At 40.0% G+C, this 15,982-nt stretch overlaps 1 protein-coding gene across 2 annotated transcripts in view; it reads left to right on the top strand.

Annotated features, from left to right (window-relative positions):
• Positions 1–15,982, top strand: part of Atg3 (Autophagy-related protein 3) — a 423,862-nt gene that overhangs the window by 222,854 nt on the left and 185,026 nt on the right. For both annotated transcript variants that reach the window (XM_090381993.1, XM_090382001.1), the window contains one exon: positions 15,439–15,494. In XM_090381993.1, coding sequence (XP_090238119.1) covers positions 15,439–15,494 — 56 coding nt within the window. The remainder of the gene's footprint in view (positions 1–15,438; positions 15,495–15,982) is intronic.

Genomic DNA, 15,982 nt, shown 5'->3' on the forward strand with positions numbered 1-15,982 from the left:
GATTAGTTCCTTGAATGCTTCCCATTTTGAGTTTGCTGTTGGTAACATCATCAGTTGGTCCCACTGTATAGAATTTAAATACCGTCTCAGACCATCATAGTCACCTTTACGAAAACAAAAACCCTTCCCTTTACCTCTGATGGTAGTTACCTCCTTGAGTAAATCCCACTTCAACACACTGTGATCACTGCGACCTAGTGGTTCATTTATCTGCAGATTCTTAATGCATGAAGAATCACTACTGATAATCAAATCAAGAGTTTTGCTCCCACTTGTTGCCTCACGAACATGCTGATGTAGAAAGCAATCATCCAATAAATCCACAAAAGCCTTGCTACTGTGCGAGTGACCAATCCACAAATTCCAGTCAATATCTGGGAAATTAAAATCCCCCATTATAAGACTCTCTGATTTACTGGCCCACTCTATTTCCCTGTACAATATCTTATTATACTCATCAGAGTCATTAGGCCTATAGCACACTCCTACTCTCAATTTTGATTTCCCTATGCTTATGTCACACCAAACTGACTCGACACTGCCCTGTCCATCGATGTCGACTGGCTTCACTTCCTTGGACTTTGTTTCTTAACTAATAGTATAACCCATCCTCCCCTCCTGTCCTGTCTATCCTTTCTATACACATTGTATTCCCCAAATTCCAGTTCCGCATTCCTTATATCTGTGTGACACCACGTCTCTGATATCCCAACAATATCTGCCTTTGATGTTTTGAGCAATACCTCAAATTCATCAAATTTATTTACCAAACTCCTAGCATTGGTATACACGCAGGTATACATGCACCTGTTTCTATTCTTAGCTGCCCTAACACAACCCATGTGTTTACTTGTACCGCAATGACTCCCAGCAGTCTCTGAAATATCCTGCATCTTGTTTTCCAAGCTTCTGCTCATTTCAATAGAAGCAGTGCAAGAATCACTTCCACCTCTACCACTGGCTACTGTTAATCTATTAGTCCTTGTATCCCCCCCCCAACTAGCAGTTTTCCGACTCACCTAACACTGCCTCGACAGCATCAGCAAAAATTCTTGCACTCTTTCTATTTAAGTGTATCCCATCCCTGTAGAAGCAATCTCTCCTGTTAACAAGTACAGTCCAGGCTGAAAAAAATTCAACCCCTTGAGCCTTGCACAATCCCTCCAGGGCCGAATTGATCGACAAGGCTCTCATCATATACTTCCTCCTATCGTGTCTGGGCGGAATTGCAGACACTTTCAAATTCAACCCTAATTCACGGCTTTTTTTCAACAGTGACCTGTACTTGCTAAGTAATTCCGCTGGTCTCCTACTCTTAATATCATTAGTGCCAACGTGTATAACTATATCACCTTTTGTGCCCTTAAAAGATGATATCCGCTCTACAACATCATCAACCTTTGCCCCTGGCCCTGGTCGTATACCTTGGTCCTATTCCACCTATCCTTTTTACAAAGCATGTTCCCCGTTTCCCTGACAATAGAGTCACCAACAACTACTAGTTCCTGTCGGACCAGCGCATTCTGCCTAGGGGGCTGCCTCTGTGTTGCCTGATGACCAAGTGCAAGCTCTGGCGTTGATGTGGGCAGCTGAGAGCTTGATGGCCCCCTCAATTAGCATTAGCATTTTTAGCATTAGTAGAGGCATTTGATGCAAGAAAGCAAGCTTATTCAGCATCAGCCAAAAAAAAAAAAAAAAAGTAACATAAATAAATAAAAAATAACCACTTCCACTTCACCCCTCTGTTCGTTCGAAATACCTGTCCAGCTGAGCCTTAAACTTATTTAGGCTATCAACTTCCACGACAAGGGAGGGAAGTCTGTTTCACCTACTAACCACCTGCTGGCTAAAGGCAAATTTCCGCGCATCTATCCTACATCTGTCTTTCATCAATTTGAATTTATGCCCTCTCAAGTGATTATTCTGAGCAAGAGGAAGAATCCCATCAGCATTGAGCATGCTCAAACCATTCAAGGCTTTGTACACCTCTATCAGATCACCTCGCTGGTGCCTAGTTTCCAGACACTGTAATTCGCAAAACTTAAGCCTTTCTTCATAAGAGCACCCCTTTGTTCCATTCACCAATCTTGTTGCCCTTCTCTGTACTCGTTCCAGCAGCTCTACATCCTTCTTGAAATGAGGCCTCCAGGCCTGTATACAGTACTCAAGGTGTGGCCTGACCATTGCCGTATACAAAGGAATAATCACCTCCTTATCCCTGCTAGAAAAATTCCTATATATCATTGACAATACACCATGAGCTACTCTTGCAGCCCGTCTGTACTGCTCAGAGAACTTCATATCTGCCTGCACAACCACCCCCAGGTCCCTTTCATTCTCTACCACTGTCAGTGTAGTACCACAGAGTTGATACGTTGCTCTGGGGTTGCTATTTCCCATATGTAGTACTTTACATTTGTCAATGTTAAACTTCATTTGCCACCTCGAAGCCTATCTGCTCAACCTTTCCAAATCCTGTTGCAGCAGCATAGTGTCAGTAGTGTCCTTGACAACCCTGCCAACCTTCGTATCGTCTGCAAACTTGGACATTAAGCCTGATATACCATCATCAATATCATTTATAAATACAGAAAACAATAAAGGACCCAATACTAAACCCTGAGGGACTCCACTATTAACATTAGTCCACGATTACCACTCTCTGTTTTCTCCCCCTCAACCACCCCTTTATCCATAGCAGCAATTTGCCTCCAATGCCACACTGCTCCAATTTGTGCAGCAGTCTTCCATGTGCAACAGTATCAAAAGCCTTTCTAAGATCCAAGTATATAATATCAAAGTTTTTTCCTGCATCCAGTTCTTTTGTGACTGCATCATAGTATCCAATCAAATTGGTCAGGCAAGACTTCCCCTTAACGAAACCATGCTGTGTCCTAGCTATAACTGAAGTCTTGTCTAGATGATCCTGCAGTGCTTCTTTAACCAGTGCCTCCATAAATTTTCCGGGAATAGAAGTTAAACTCACAGGTCTATAATTACTTGTGTCAGCCTTTGATCCTCCTTTGTGAATTGGGGTCACATTTGCACATCTCCAGTCCATGGGTACCTCCCCTGAGTCCAAGGAAGCTCTCATAATTATGGCTACGGGTTTGCTTACTTCCTTTGCTGCCTCCTTTAATATAACTGGATAGATCCCATCCACCCCAGGTCCCTTTCTTGTGTTTATCTTCAACAGTTTCTCCTCCACTTTGCTCTCAGTTATTACAAGATTCTCTAGCTTACTGCTAGAGTTGAATACACCTCTGGCATTCCTCTCGCTGAATAACTCCTCATGTGTGAATGTCGATGCAAAATATTCATTTAGTTTGTTAGCTACCTGAGCAGGGTCATCAACAGTTGACCCATCGATATCAAGTGGACCAATCTGATTCATCCCCTTCCTTCTAGAGTTTACATAAGTAAAGAACTCTTTGCTGTTTTTCTTTGCATCCCTTGCCAAGGATCTCTTGTAATCTGCCTTCGCCTGCCTAACCTCCTTTGCAACTTGGTTACAGATCAACTTGTATCTATCATAGGTGTCTGTGTCACGTGTTAATTTGTATGTATCCCATGCATTTTTCTTCTCTGCCATATGCCTCATTAGTTCATCTGATATCCATTTAGGCCTAAACCTTTAACAATATTTCTTAGTTGGTATGTAAAGCCTAGTAGCTTCCAAGATAAGTTCTTTGAATGCTTCCCATTTTGAATTTGCTGTTGGCAATATCATCAGTTGATCCCTCTGTATAGAATTTAAAAACTGTCTCAGTCCATTGTAGTCGCCTTTACGAAAGCAATACCCCTTCCCTTTACCCCTAATGGTAGTTACCTCTTTGAGTAACTCCCACTTCAGAACACTGTGATCACTGCCACCTAGTGGTTCATTTATCTGCAGATTCTTAATGCATGAAGAATCACTACTGATAATCAAATCAAGAGTATTACTCCCTCTAGTTGCCTCCCGAACATGCTGATGTAGAAAACAATCATCCAATAAATCCACAAAAGCCTTGCTACTGTGTGAGTGACCAGCCCCCAAATTCCAGTCAATATCTGGGAAATTAAAATCCCCTATTATAAGACTCTCTGATTTACTGGCCCACTCTATTTCTCCGAACAGTTTCTTATTATACTCATCAGAGTAATTGGGCCGATAGCACACTCCTACTCTCAATTTTGATCTCCCAATGGTTATGTCACACCAAACTGACTCGACACTGCACTGTCCAGCGATGTCGACTGGCTTCACTTCCTTGGATTTTATGTATTTTTTAACTAATACCATAACCCCTCCTCCCTTCCTATCCTTTCTGTAGACATTGTACTCCCCAAATTCCAGTTCTGCATTCCTTATATCTGTGTGACACCACGTCTCTGAAATCCCCACAATATCTGCCTTTGATGTTTTGAGCAATACTTCAAATTCATCAAATTTATTTACTAAACTCCTAGCATTGGGTGTACACGCAAGTATACATGCACCTGTTCTTTTTCTTAGCTACCCTAACACAACCCATGTGTTTACTTGTACCCCAATGATTCCCAGCAGTCTCTGAAATATCCTGCATCTTATTTTCCAGGCTGCGGTTCATTCCAATAGAAGCAGTGCAAGAATCACTTTCACCTCTGCCAGTGGCTACTGTTAATCTATTAGTCCTTGTATCCCCCCCCCCCAATCTAGCAGTTTTCCAACCCACCTAACACTGCCTTGATAGCATCAGCAAACATTCTTGCACCCTTTCTATTTAAGTGTATCCCATCCCTGTAGAAGCAGTCTCTCCTGTTAACAAGTACAGACCAGGCTGAAAAAATTCTACCCTTTGAGCCCTGCACATTCTTTCCAGGACCGAATTGATTGACAGGGCTCTCATCATATACTCCCTCCTATCGTGTCTGGGCAGAATTGCAGACACTTTCAATTTAAACCCTAATTCACGGCTTTTTTTTCATCAGTGACCTGTACTTGTCAAGTAATTCCGCCGGTCTCCTACTCTTAATATCATTAGTTATTAAGTTGTTTATTTATGATATTTATTAAATTATGATATTAACTTAATATCATAATTTATTTCCTTCGAGGGCATCCACCCTGTCCTTCAAGCTCTCATAAAGGCCCATAACAACGCTGAGTTGTCGCCTGATTTCCTTGCACTCCTTACATCGTGCCCACACAAAGACATCCCCCTTGGCAGTATCATGTCCCGTACCCGACTGCTCCGCAAACATCAAGCAAACAGTGCATTTTATAAGACTGTGATTCAGAGGGCAACTGCCCCCTCAGTTCTCCCCTGAACCACAGCACTCCCATTAGCTTGAGCCTTTTTGCTTTGCTGCTCTGGTCTGAGTCATGATTCCGATTTATTCAATAAAATTTCAAAACAAAATTAATTCCTTAAGTTATATCCCAAAACAGATATAACGCTATATTTATTTTTTCGGTATCTAGTGTTTTCTACGAGTTCCCTTTATACAACTTCCGTATCACGTGTACCACTATAGTTATGTATTAATTATTTGTTACAACCAAGTCGTTATATATATATATATATAGTTAAAAGTACAATTTAATTGACAATAAAGTTTATCAAGATTAATAGATTTACTGATTAATTGATTGACAATATTATATTATGCACTATACTACACTAAGCTTATGCTATCGTGTAAAAATGGCGGGAATTCACGAACGGTACGGTGTTGGTGTACTTGCAAGTATACATGCACCTGTCTCTGCTTAGTTACTCTAACACAGCCCACATATTTGCTTGTTCAGTGATTGCTCTTAACAGGCCTTGCTTTCCAGGCTTCTGCAGGCTCCTATAGAAAACAGTGCAAGAATTACTTTCACCTCTGTCTGCAGCTACTGTTAATGTATTAGTCCTTGAATCCCCCCCTCCCCGAGCTGCACTTTTCCAGCCTCAAACACTGCCTCATTAGCATTAGTAGAGGCATATGATGCAAGAAAGAAAGCTTATGCAGCATCAGCCAAAAAAAAAAAAAAAAAAAAACCACTCCCATTTCACCCCTACGTTCTTTCAAAATACCTGTCCAGCTCTGAGCCTTAAATTTATTTAGACTATCAACTTCCACAACAAGGAATGGAAGTCTATTTCACCAACCAACTACCCGCTGGATAAAGGCAAATTTCCGCACATCTATCCTACATCTGTCTTTCCTCAATTTGAATTTGTGCCCTCTTAGGTGATTCTGAGCAAGAGGAAGAATCCCATCAGCATTGAGCATGCTCAAACCATTCAATGCTTTATACCCATCGCCAGTGTACATCAGATCACCTCACCGGTGCCTAGTCTCCAGATACTGTAATTTGCAATACTTAGCCTTTCCTGTAAAATAGTGTCTTGTGTGAACAAGTACAGAGCACTCTGAGAAATTTTCCCCCATGAGCCTCTCCAGTGCCAAATCGACTAACAAGACTCTCATAATATACTCTCCCCTCTCGTGCCTGGTCAGAATTACAGTCACTTTCAAATTCAACTCTAACTTGTGACTTTTTGTCATTGTTGTCTTGTACTTTTTACGTAAATCAAATCTTCTACTCTTAATGTCATTAGTGCCAACGTGTAATAACATCACATTTTTTGCCCTTAAAAGGTGAAATCTAGTCTAAGACCTACCTTGGCTCTCTTCCACCTGTCCTTTTTTGTATAATGTATTTCCTTTTTCTCTGACAGTAGAGCCACCAGCAACAACTACTCCTGTGGGATCAGTGCATTCTGCCTTGGAGGTTGCCACTATGTTGTGTGCGTGTGTGTGCACACACACACACACACACACACACACACACACACACACACAAGACATCCCTCTTGGCTTTATCATGTCCTGTTGCAAACTTCTGCAAACTTTGCACAAACAGTGCATTTTTTCAGGCCATGATTCGTAGGAGAATCGCCCCCTTTAGTTCTCCAAGCCACAGCCCTACCACTGCTTTGAGTGAGTCTATTGCTTTGCTGCTGTAATGTGGGACATGATTTCTGTTTAAATTCAGTATTATTAAAAATACTTAAGTAATATACTAAAATGAAATAATAACACTACTTTAATTCACCTAATATGTATTAGCTTGTCAATTGTACGTTATATGTATTACATTATGGTTGTGCAGGCAAATATGAAGTTCTCTGAGCAGTGCAGACGGGCTTCAAGAGTAGCTCATGGAGTATTGTCAATGATATACAGGAATTTTTCCAGCAGGGATAAGGAGGTGATTATTCCCTTGTATAAGGCAATGGTCAGGCCACACCTAGAGTACTGTATACAGGTCTGGAGGCCTCATTTCAAGAAGGATGTGGAGCTGCTGGAATGAGTACAGAGAAGGGCAACAAGATTAGTGAATGGAACAAAGGGGTGCTCTTACGAAGAAAGGCTTAAGTTTTGCAAATTACAGTGTCTGGAGACTAGGCACCAGCGAGGTGATCTGATAGAGGTGTATAAAGCCTTGAATGGTTTGAGCATGCTCAATGCTGATGGGATTCTTCCTCTAGCTCAGAATAATCACCTGAGAGGGCATAAATTCAAATTGAGGAAAGACAGATGTAGGATAGACATGCGGAAATTTGCCTTTAGGCAGCGGGTGGTTGGTTGGTGGAACAGACTTCCATCCCTTGTAGTGGAAGTTGATAGCCTAAATAAGTTTAAGGCTCAGCTGGACAGGTATTTTGAATGAACAGAGGGGTGAAGTGGAAGTGGGTGTTTTTTTTTTTTTTTTTTTTGGCTGATGCTGCATAAGCTTGCTTTCTTGCATCAAATGCTAATGCTAATTATCAGATTTACGTTATATGTATTATGCTGTAGCATTACATTTGTAAAGTTAATTATAATAGAGAATAAAATTATCTAACTAACGCCAAGCACATGATTCAAACTATTGGGATACTTAAAGTCGTAGCTTATAAAATCTCTTGTTAAATTTTAAATTAAGCTAACAATGTGACTAAGACTATTAAACTGGTGCCTCTGTAGACATGTGGACATGTGTATATGCAAGGGCGGCACCTAGAACGTTTGTTCAACTCCACCTTGTGTCTCTGTGAAGAACAGTATCACTACAAATGGGCCAGATATGTGTGTGACGTACGTTTGTGTGTATTGTGTGTGTGTTCTGTTGTTATGTTCTGGCCACTTGGCTACCCAGAAGCATCAGTCGCCTGGACAGATGATTCTGGGTACTCGTCCACACCACGGGAAGGTGGACCAGTCCCAGAAAAACACGTACTGTCTCAAGAGAGACTCTGACCCACCTAATTTTGCCAGAAGGTGGAACAGATTCCTCTGGGGGCCCATTCCAGAGGGAGGAGATAAAGACAGAAGAGCCCAAAAAAAAAAAAAAAAACATCCATGGTGCAGTTAAAAAAAAAAAAAAAGTAAAATAATAATAATAAATTAATTAATAAAAAATATATATATATTAAATAATAATGATAAAATAATAATAATAAAAAATAAAGAAATAAGAAGAAGAAGAGAAAAAAAACAGTTTAAATAAATTGGCTGCGCTAGAGTGGGAACTCAAGGCAGAGCGCGTGAAAAAACATAAAAAAAAATAATAATAATTTAAAAAAAAAAAATATATATATATATATATATAATAAAAAAATAGGAATAAAAATAATAAAATAAAAACTAAAAATAGAAATAAAAATATTAAAATAAAATAAATAAATAAATTGGCTGCACTAGAGTGGGAACTCGAAGCAGAGCGCGTGAAAAAAAAAAAAATAGATATAAAATAATAAAATAAGTAAATAAATCGGCAGCGCTGGAGTGGGATCTCAAGGCAGAGCGCGTGAAGAAAAAATTAAATAAATAAGAACAATAATAATTTAATAAAAATAAAGAAAAGAATAATTTGATTTAGAAATTAAAGAAGAGAAAGATAAATAAAATAAATAAATAAATGAAATGAAATGAAAATGAATGAATAATAAACTAGCTGCACTAGAGTGGGAACTCCAGACAGCACGTGGAGAAAAAAAAAAAAAAAAATGAAGAAGATGGTGGCATGCGAATATAGAACTCTTCAAGTCACCGAAGAGGTATTGTTAGGTGCAGTAACAACTATGTAGCTCTGCTTCCTGCGCTCAAAGACTTCGGATGCATAGGATTGGAATGCCTTTAGATTGTCAGGTGTTTGGAGTAGAGGCTCTGGTTGCTGTTTTGAGATATCTGGCACAGCCTGCAGCAGTGTCCTTCTTAAGTCATCGTACAACCTGCATTTGAAAAGATGTTTCCAATTCTCTGAACTGCTGCAGAAACAGCGATCTGTTGGTAGCAAACCCAGTAGATGTAACTTTTCGTTGAGGGACCTGTGTCCGGTAACCAAGTAGGAGGATTCCAAGGTGAGAGAAAGTCAGGTCTTGACCGTTTTCAGGGTTGTGAAAGTGACATCAGGGAGGAATTTTCTGGTAACGGAGCCTGTGTGTGACGTGTTCCATCTAGACTGCCAAATGTTGACGAGTTCCTTATAACATCGAGCTCTTTCTGTTTTGGGGTCAGTATTGAGATTTAGTTCTAGGCCCTGTATCTTCGTTGGTATTTTCTTTTTAATTCTGAAGTTAAGCCCTCTGAAGATAACAAATAGATCAAGCGGCAGAGTTCCAGCTATCCCCTGGATGGCAGCTGTAGACACTGTTGGGCATAATCTGTGAGTGGCCAAGAGCATAGCACGTTGAATGGAGTTGACCTTGACTTTCATATGTACTCGTTGAACCCGGTGAAACCACGCTCCTACTGCGTAGGTCACAACGGGGATGAAAACAGCTTTATAATACAGAGAGAGTGTTTTATTGGAGAGTCCCCAGTTGCTCTTGGAGATCCTCGTGATTGCAGCTGAAAATCTTTTCGTTTTGACCCCTAGATATTGTAGATGTGGAAGGAAGCTCAGCTTATGGTCAATGATCACCCCTAGGACTTTAGCCTGTGTCACAATAGGAAGCTGTTTTCCGGAGATCTTGATTTGTGGTGGGCGACGTAGGTCAAGCTTTGATTTAAAAAGCATCATTTTTGTTTTGCTGGTACTGATTTGAAGCTTGTTGAGAACTGTCCAGGAGTAGAAATCTGCTAGGACAAGATTTGCTTTTCAAGGTCGGAGCGTGATTTCCCAGAAACAACCATAGTCAGGTCGTCTGCAAACGCCACAATTTTGCATCCTTCAAAAGTTTTAGAAAGCCAGCTGTGCAGGACCATGTTCCACACAAAGGGCCCCAAGACAGAACCCTGTGGGCACCCCCGAGAGGGAGAGAACCACGATAGTGCGCTCTGTGAAATAATTCTGGAAGAGCTTGTAGAGATGGGAGGTACAGTTAGCTAGGCGGAGGCATGCCAATGCACTGTCCCACCAGACAGTGTCGAAGGCACCTTCAAAATCCACCAGGATGGCCAGTTCATATTTAGATGTGGAGTTTTCAATATGGAGGGACGAAGTCAAACAGCGCCTCTTCTGTAGATCGCCCTGGTGTGAAGCCATACTGCGCTGGGGAGAATAGGTTCTTTTCCTGGAACAGTTGTGTGATTTGGAAAGCCATGAGCCTTTCTAGAACTTTGCCTAGATTTGCCAAGAGTGCAATTGGTCTAAGGGAGCGCGGATCTCCTGGGGCTTTTCCGGGCTTCCTTTTGAGTCGCAGCAGGGCCACTTTCCACGCTTTGGGAAAAACTCCCTCTTGAAGACATTTGTTGTAGAGCAATTGGAGATATAGGGGTCTAAGCTTGAACAAAACAAAGTAGCAACAGTGCATAGCACATGTCTCTTTGGTGGTCACGGGGTTCGAACCCATGACCACCAAATACCGAGGATGCAGAAAGGTCAGGGATTGACCACCGCATATCCCCGGAGCAATATGGCCTTAGTTGCTAATGCTCCTAAAAACCAAATAGCAACAACTATTAAACTGTTTATTGAAGACAATTTAATATGTTAATTAAGTCAAAAATACAGAAAAATATTCAAAAAAACATCTCTCCCAGGAGCTCAAAATTCTTTGTTGATAGAAATTGTAGCCATGTAGTTAATGAACAGTACTCATTGTACACTACTTCAACAAGACATAGATAAATTAGTCAGTTAGATGAAAAGTAGAAATTGAGGTTTAACGTTGTTAAATATAAGATACTTTAATTGTGTAACAGTAATCCCAGACTAACATACAAATTGAATGGTACCACAATTGTGTTAGTAGAGTTAGGCCTTGTAGAATTTTACAGTTCTACGTGAAGTTAACTGAGCAGTGCATATGGGCTGCTATCTCATGGGAGGGTTCTGTCAGTTATGGAGAAATTTTTCCAGCTGAGACAAAAAGGTGATTATTCCATTGTATAAGGCAATGATTAAACCACATTTTGAATAGTGCATACAGGTTTGTCAGTCAGGATGTGAATCTGTTTTAACAGTGCAGAGAATAGCAAGATTAGTCCATACCATAGAAGGATACTCTTAACATAAATCAAAGAAAGACTTTGCTACTGCAAATTGCAGTGTGTGGTAACTAGGGACCATATTGAGGAGACCTAATTGTAGTGTTTAAGGCTTTAAGTGAATTGAATAAATTAAATACTGATGGCATTTTTACTTTCCATGGGCCTGATGTAACATAAGCTGCCACAAAATGAGCACAGCCCACTGTTAGTTACTGGATTGCAATAAATAAAACAGTTACAATTAGGTATAAATCCTTCTGGCTTCAGTCTTCCAGCTTATAAATGGACATTTATTTATTTATCATTTCTCTTTCTCATATGACACACACATAAATAAATTGTAAAAGGCTAGCAAATGTATAAAACATTTGCTTTCTGCTAAAAAACAAATACTTTTGGGATAAACTTCCATCTGGTGGTGTGAAAGTATCTGTAATCTGATTAAATTTGAAGGATTAGAGAACTTACTATTAAGGGATAGTCAAATGAATTTGATGGAACTGTATCTTTATGCTTTATCATTAACTGTATCATTTTAGTTGAGAATCCTGTCCTAAAGCCAGCTTGCTCTTTCGCTCATTACTGCTCATGGCTGCTGATTTAAGTCCTTTGTTTTCACTTAATGCTTGTTCTACTTTTCTTGTGTTAAATCTTCTTGTCCTCTCTGAGTCTCTTTATAATGGCTTTGCATAACTCAGTATACCCAATTTTCTCCTTGTCGGTGTTTATCTTGCTCTTCATTTGCTGCCTTCGGTTCATCATAACAAGTGTTTCTTGACTAATTTTTTCTTCTTTGGATTTCTTTTTCCCTATAGGTTTTTTGGACTTTATCACTTTCAGAAAGTTGTAATATTCCTCGGCGATATCTTGGTCCCGAGTAGTCTGCAGAAGCTCAAACCTGTTCTTAAATTCCAGTACATACTGCTTTTCTCCTCTTCTGTTATCTCAAAGACTTTCATATTATTTATCGAGTCAGTTTTTTTCCTTTCCTACATCTATATCAAGTGTGCATCTTACCATTCTGTGATCACTTCCAACATTTACCTTATTCAGGACGGTACCATCATTCACGATAAATCTTCTGTTAGTGAGGATGAAGTCGATTAGTTGTTAATCCATTTGGACCATTCCATGTCCACTTTCTGTTCACCCTTTTCTTGAAAAACGTTCATTACTGACAATCCTTGAGATTCTGCAAATTCCACAAGTCTTTCACCTCTTTCATTTCTTTCACCAATTCCAAAATTTCCTATAGTTCCCCTTTCTGCGCTGTTTTCTCTTTTTTCCAGCTTTAGCATTGAAGTCCCCCATAATAATGGTGTAGTGGGTTTACTATTCAATTTCGGTGTACATTTCTTCAACCTCTTCATCATCATGGCTCGATGTTTGTACATAAATCATTATAACCTTTAGCTTGTACCTCTTAGAAATCTTGAGTATTAGTCTTGACACCCTTGGTGATGTATTTTTGAATTCCAAAATGTTGATTTTTATATCTTTATAGACCAGAAACCCAACTCCACCTTTGCTCCTTTCACTGTTTCCATTGGTGTACAGCAGATTTCCACTTCATAAACTTATAAGTGACTCATTTCTTCTTCTTGTTTCAGCCAAACCGTTGATATTCCAATTCACATTTTCTAGTTCCATTTCCAGCTCTAATATTCTGTCTTCACCGATGAGTGATCTTACATTGTAACAGGCCAAGTTCAGTTTCCGTGAATTGGCAGCCTGGTCGTACCCAGAGATTCTTAGCACCCTCTGCGTCCGCTCTGATCCTCTTGCTGCCGTAAGAGGGGGAGTGAAAGCCGCTGGGGACTGAGGGCCATTTGTTTCGCCAAGCTTCATGTGCTAGAGGGTTTTGTCTTTTCCTTTTCACGCTGACCAGACGTCTTGAAGAGAACCACTCTACACATTCGTTGCCACCTAAGTGACGTAACAGGGCTTACCATCGAGAAGGTGTGCATGAGTGGATTTTAGGGAGGCAGGCCAACCGGACTTCTCCTAAATCTTCTGTAATAAAAAGATATTGGATCCATCGGTGTTTCAGACTGAGTCTCTGATAACACACAGAATACCTGTTCCCCTCTAAGCTCCCAAGATAGGCAGCTGTAAATGAATGTTACAACTGCGTAATCTTGTAAACCTGTTAACAACTTGTAAAGTGCTAAATTTCTATTATTTGTCTTCATCTTTAATTTAATTTTATTTTTTATTGCTTTAATTTTATAGGTCATCTGTAATTTCCCATCATTGTTAGTAACATTTTATTTTGCCTTTTTTTAAGAGTAATGCAAAGAAGCTAGTCAGTTAGTTATGATTTATAATATGCATATCCATAGTGTATACAGGATGTCTCAAAAATATTGGTACAAACGTTTAGGGGAGGTAGGTAACATCTAAATGAATGTGAATTGCATAGGAACTCATAACCGAAAACGTCACCGTAAGTCAGTAGATGGCATTGTTCATCAGTTCGCTAGAGGGAAAATTTCTGGTTTACTCCTTCAAGCAGTAGTCGCCGCATGAAGAGCATGCATCGATATACGAACTGTGAGCTGGCAGATATACACCTAGTTTATGGATTAGCAGAGGGCAATGGACAAGCCGCTCAACGAATTTATGGAGAATGCTTCCCAGACAGACATGTACGGACCACCGTTTGTTTGCACGTGTGCATCAAAATTTGTGCGATTATGGGTCATTTAGAGGTAACAGGAGTAGTGCGGGCAGACCATGTTCGACGCGAACTCCCACCATGGTAGAAAGTGTGTTGAATGCCGTCCAGAATAATCCTACTACCAGCACACGTGTCATTGCCTCTGCCTTAGGAGTGTCTCGTTGCAGTGTACAGCGGAGTTGGGAGAAATCTCAGGTGCCGTTTGACATGAACATATTTTATGCAGTGTACAGCGTGTCTGGCATGACGATTCCTTATAACCCTTTCATCTCCAAAGGGTTCAGTTACTGCTCCCCCAAGATCATCCTGCACGTGTGGCCTTTGCGCAGTGGTTTCTCCAAGAAAGTGTTCAAGACTTGAATTTTCCAGTCTATGTTTTGTTCACGGATGAGGCTTATTTCATTCGGGAAGGCTTATTCAATCAGCACAATGCTCATGTGTGGGCCCATGACAACCCACATGGTGTGCACCCCCATGCGGCACAACATCGCTTCTCAATAAATGTGTGGACAGGTATGGTCGGTGCCTGCTTAGTTGGCCCATACCTGTTACCATCCCACATGAACTCTGCTAATTATTGATCTTTCTTGAACAAGTTCTACCAGGGTTACTTGACGATGTTCCAGCAAATGTGAAACGCAACATTTGGTTTCAACGTGACAGGGCGTCTACCCATTATGGAAGGTGTGTTTGTGACCATTTGAACAGGCGTTTTGGGCGTTGATGGATTGGCCGTGGTGGACCTGTTGCCTGGCCCCCACACTCACCTGATTTATCAAGCCTTGATTTCTTTCAATGCCCCAGGGGCCCTCAAATCTATCATGTATGAATCGCCTGTGGAGATAGAAATGGATCTCTTGGTGAGACTCGTTTGTGCTGCTGCTACTCTCAAAGAAACTCCAGGTGTGTTCGACGGTGTCCGCCAATCCATGCTGCATTGGTGTCGCGCATGCATCGCGTCTCATGGTTGGAACCTTCGAGCATCCATTGTAACATCATGAAATGCATCCATCTCGTACTCCATTGTTAATATTATGTCAAATAAATGTTTGCCACTAATTACTGTCTTGTGTCATTTCTGCTTCTTATGCCTCTGCTACTACTTCCCCGTGACGTTTCCGGTTATGGGTTCCTATGTGATTCACATTCCTTTAAATGTTACCTACCTCCCCTAAATGTTTGTGCCAATATTTTTGAGACACCTGTATTTGCGATTTGAGCATTTTATGAGCTTTTGTTATGTGTAGTTATACATTGTAACCAAGTGAAAGTAAAATTTTTTTGTTGTTGGATTGTTAAGACAAAGGTTTTTGTTTACATTACAGATAATACTATTGCAAATTTAATGGAACATGTTCAGGAAATGACCTTGGATCCAAAAGTAAAATTTTTCCATAATTCTTGCTGTTTTTTGGCTATATAATTTTATTAAAATGCTATAGATTTCATAAAAATAATTTTCAGTGAAGAAATGCTTTTTCTTCCCATTCTTTTATACATTCAAATAAACAAAATACACAGTGATTATATTTAAATTGTATGGCTTTTGCTGGCTGCTGTAGAAAGATCTTTAATGTTAGAAAGATGAAATTTGGAGTGAATTTAGGAACACACTCTGGATCTCATGCTAAAAATAAAAAAATACTGTCACTGTAGTAATTCATGTAATTCATCTTGTGTATGAGAAATGCAAATCTAACCTGATCATTACCGTTGCTGCCATTTCTTCCGAGTCTGAGATGCCAAATGCAATCAATAGAATTTTGCAATATTTACAACAAAACAGATATAAAAATACAGAAAGTTAAAAAGTATAAAAAATATATAATATATATTGCTCAATATATGTGGAAAACATATTAACACCCT

This window comes from Mastigoproctus giganteus, chromosome 1 (genome assembly GCF_048544385.1).
Source record: "Mastigoproctus giganteus isolate SK-2022 chromosome 1, ASM4854438v1, whole genome shotgun sequence".
Taxonomy (NCBI): Eukaryota; Metazoa; Arthropoda; class Arachnida; order Uropygi; family Thelyphonidae; genus Mastigoproctus; species Mastigoproctus giganteus.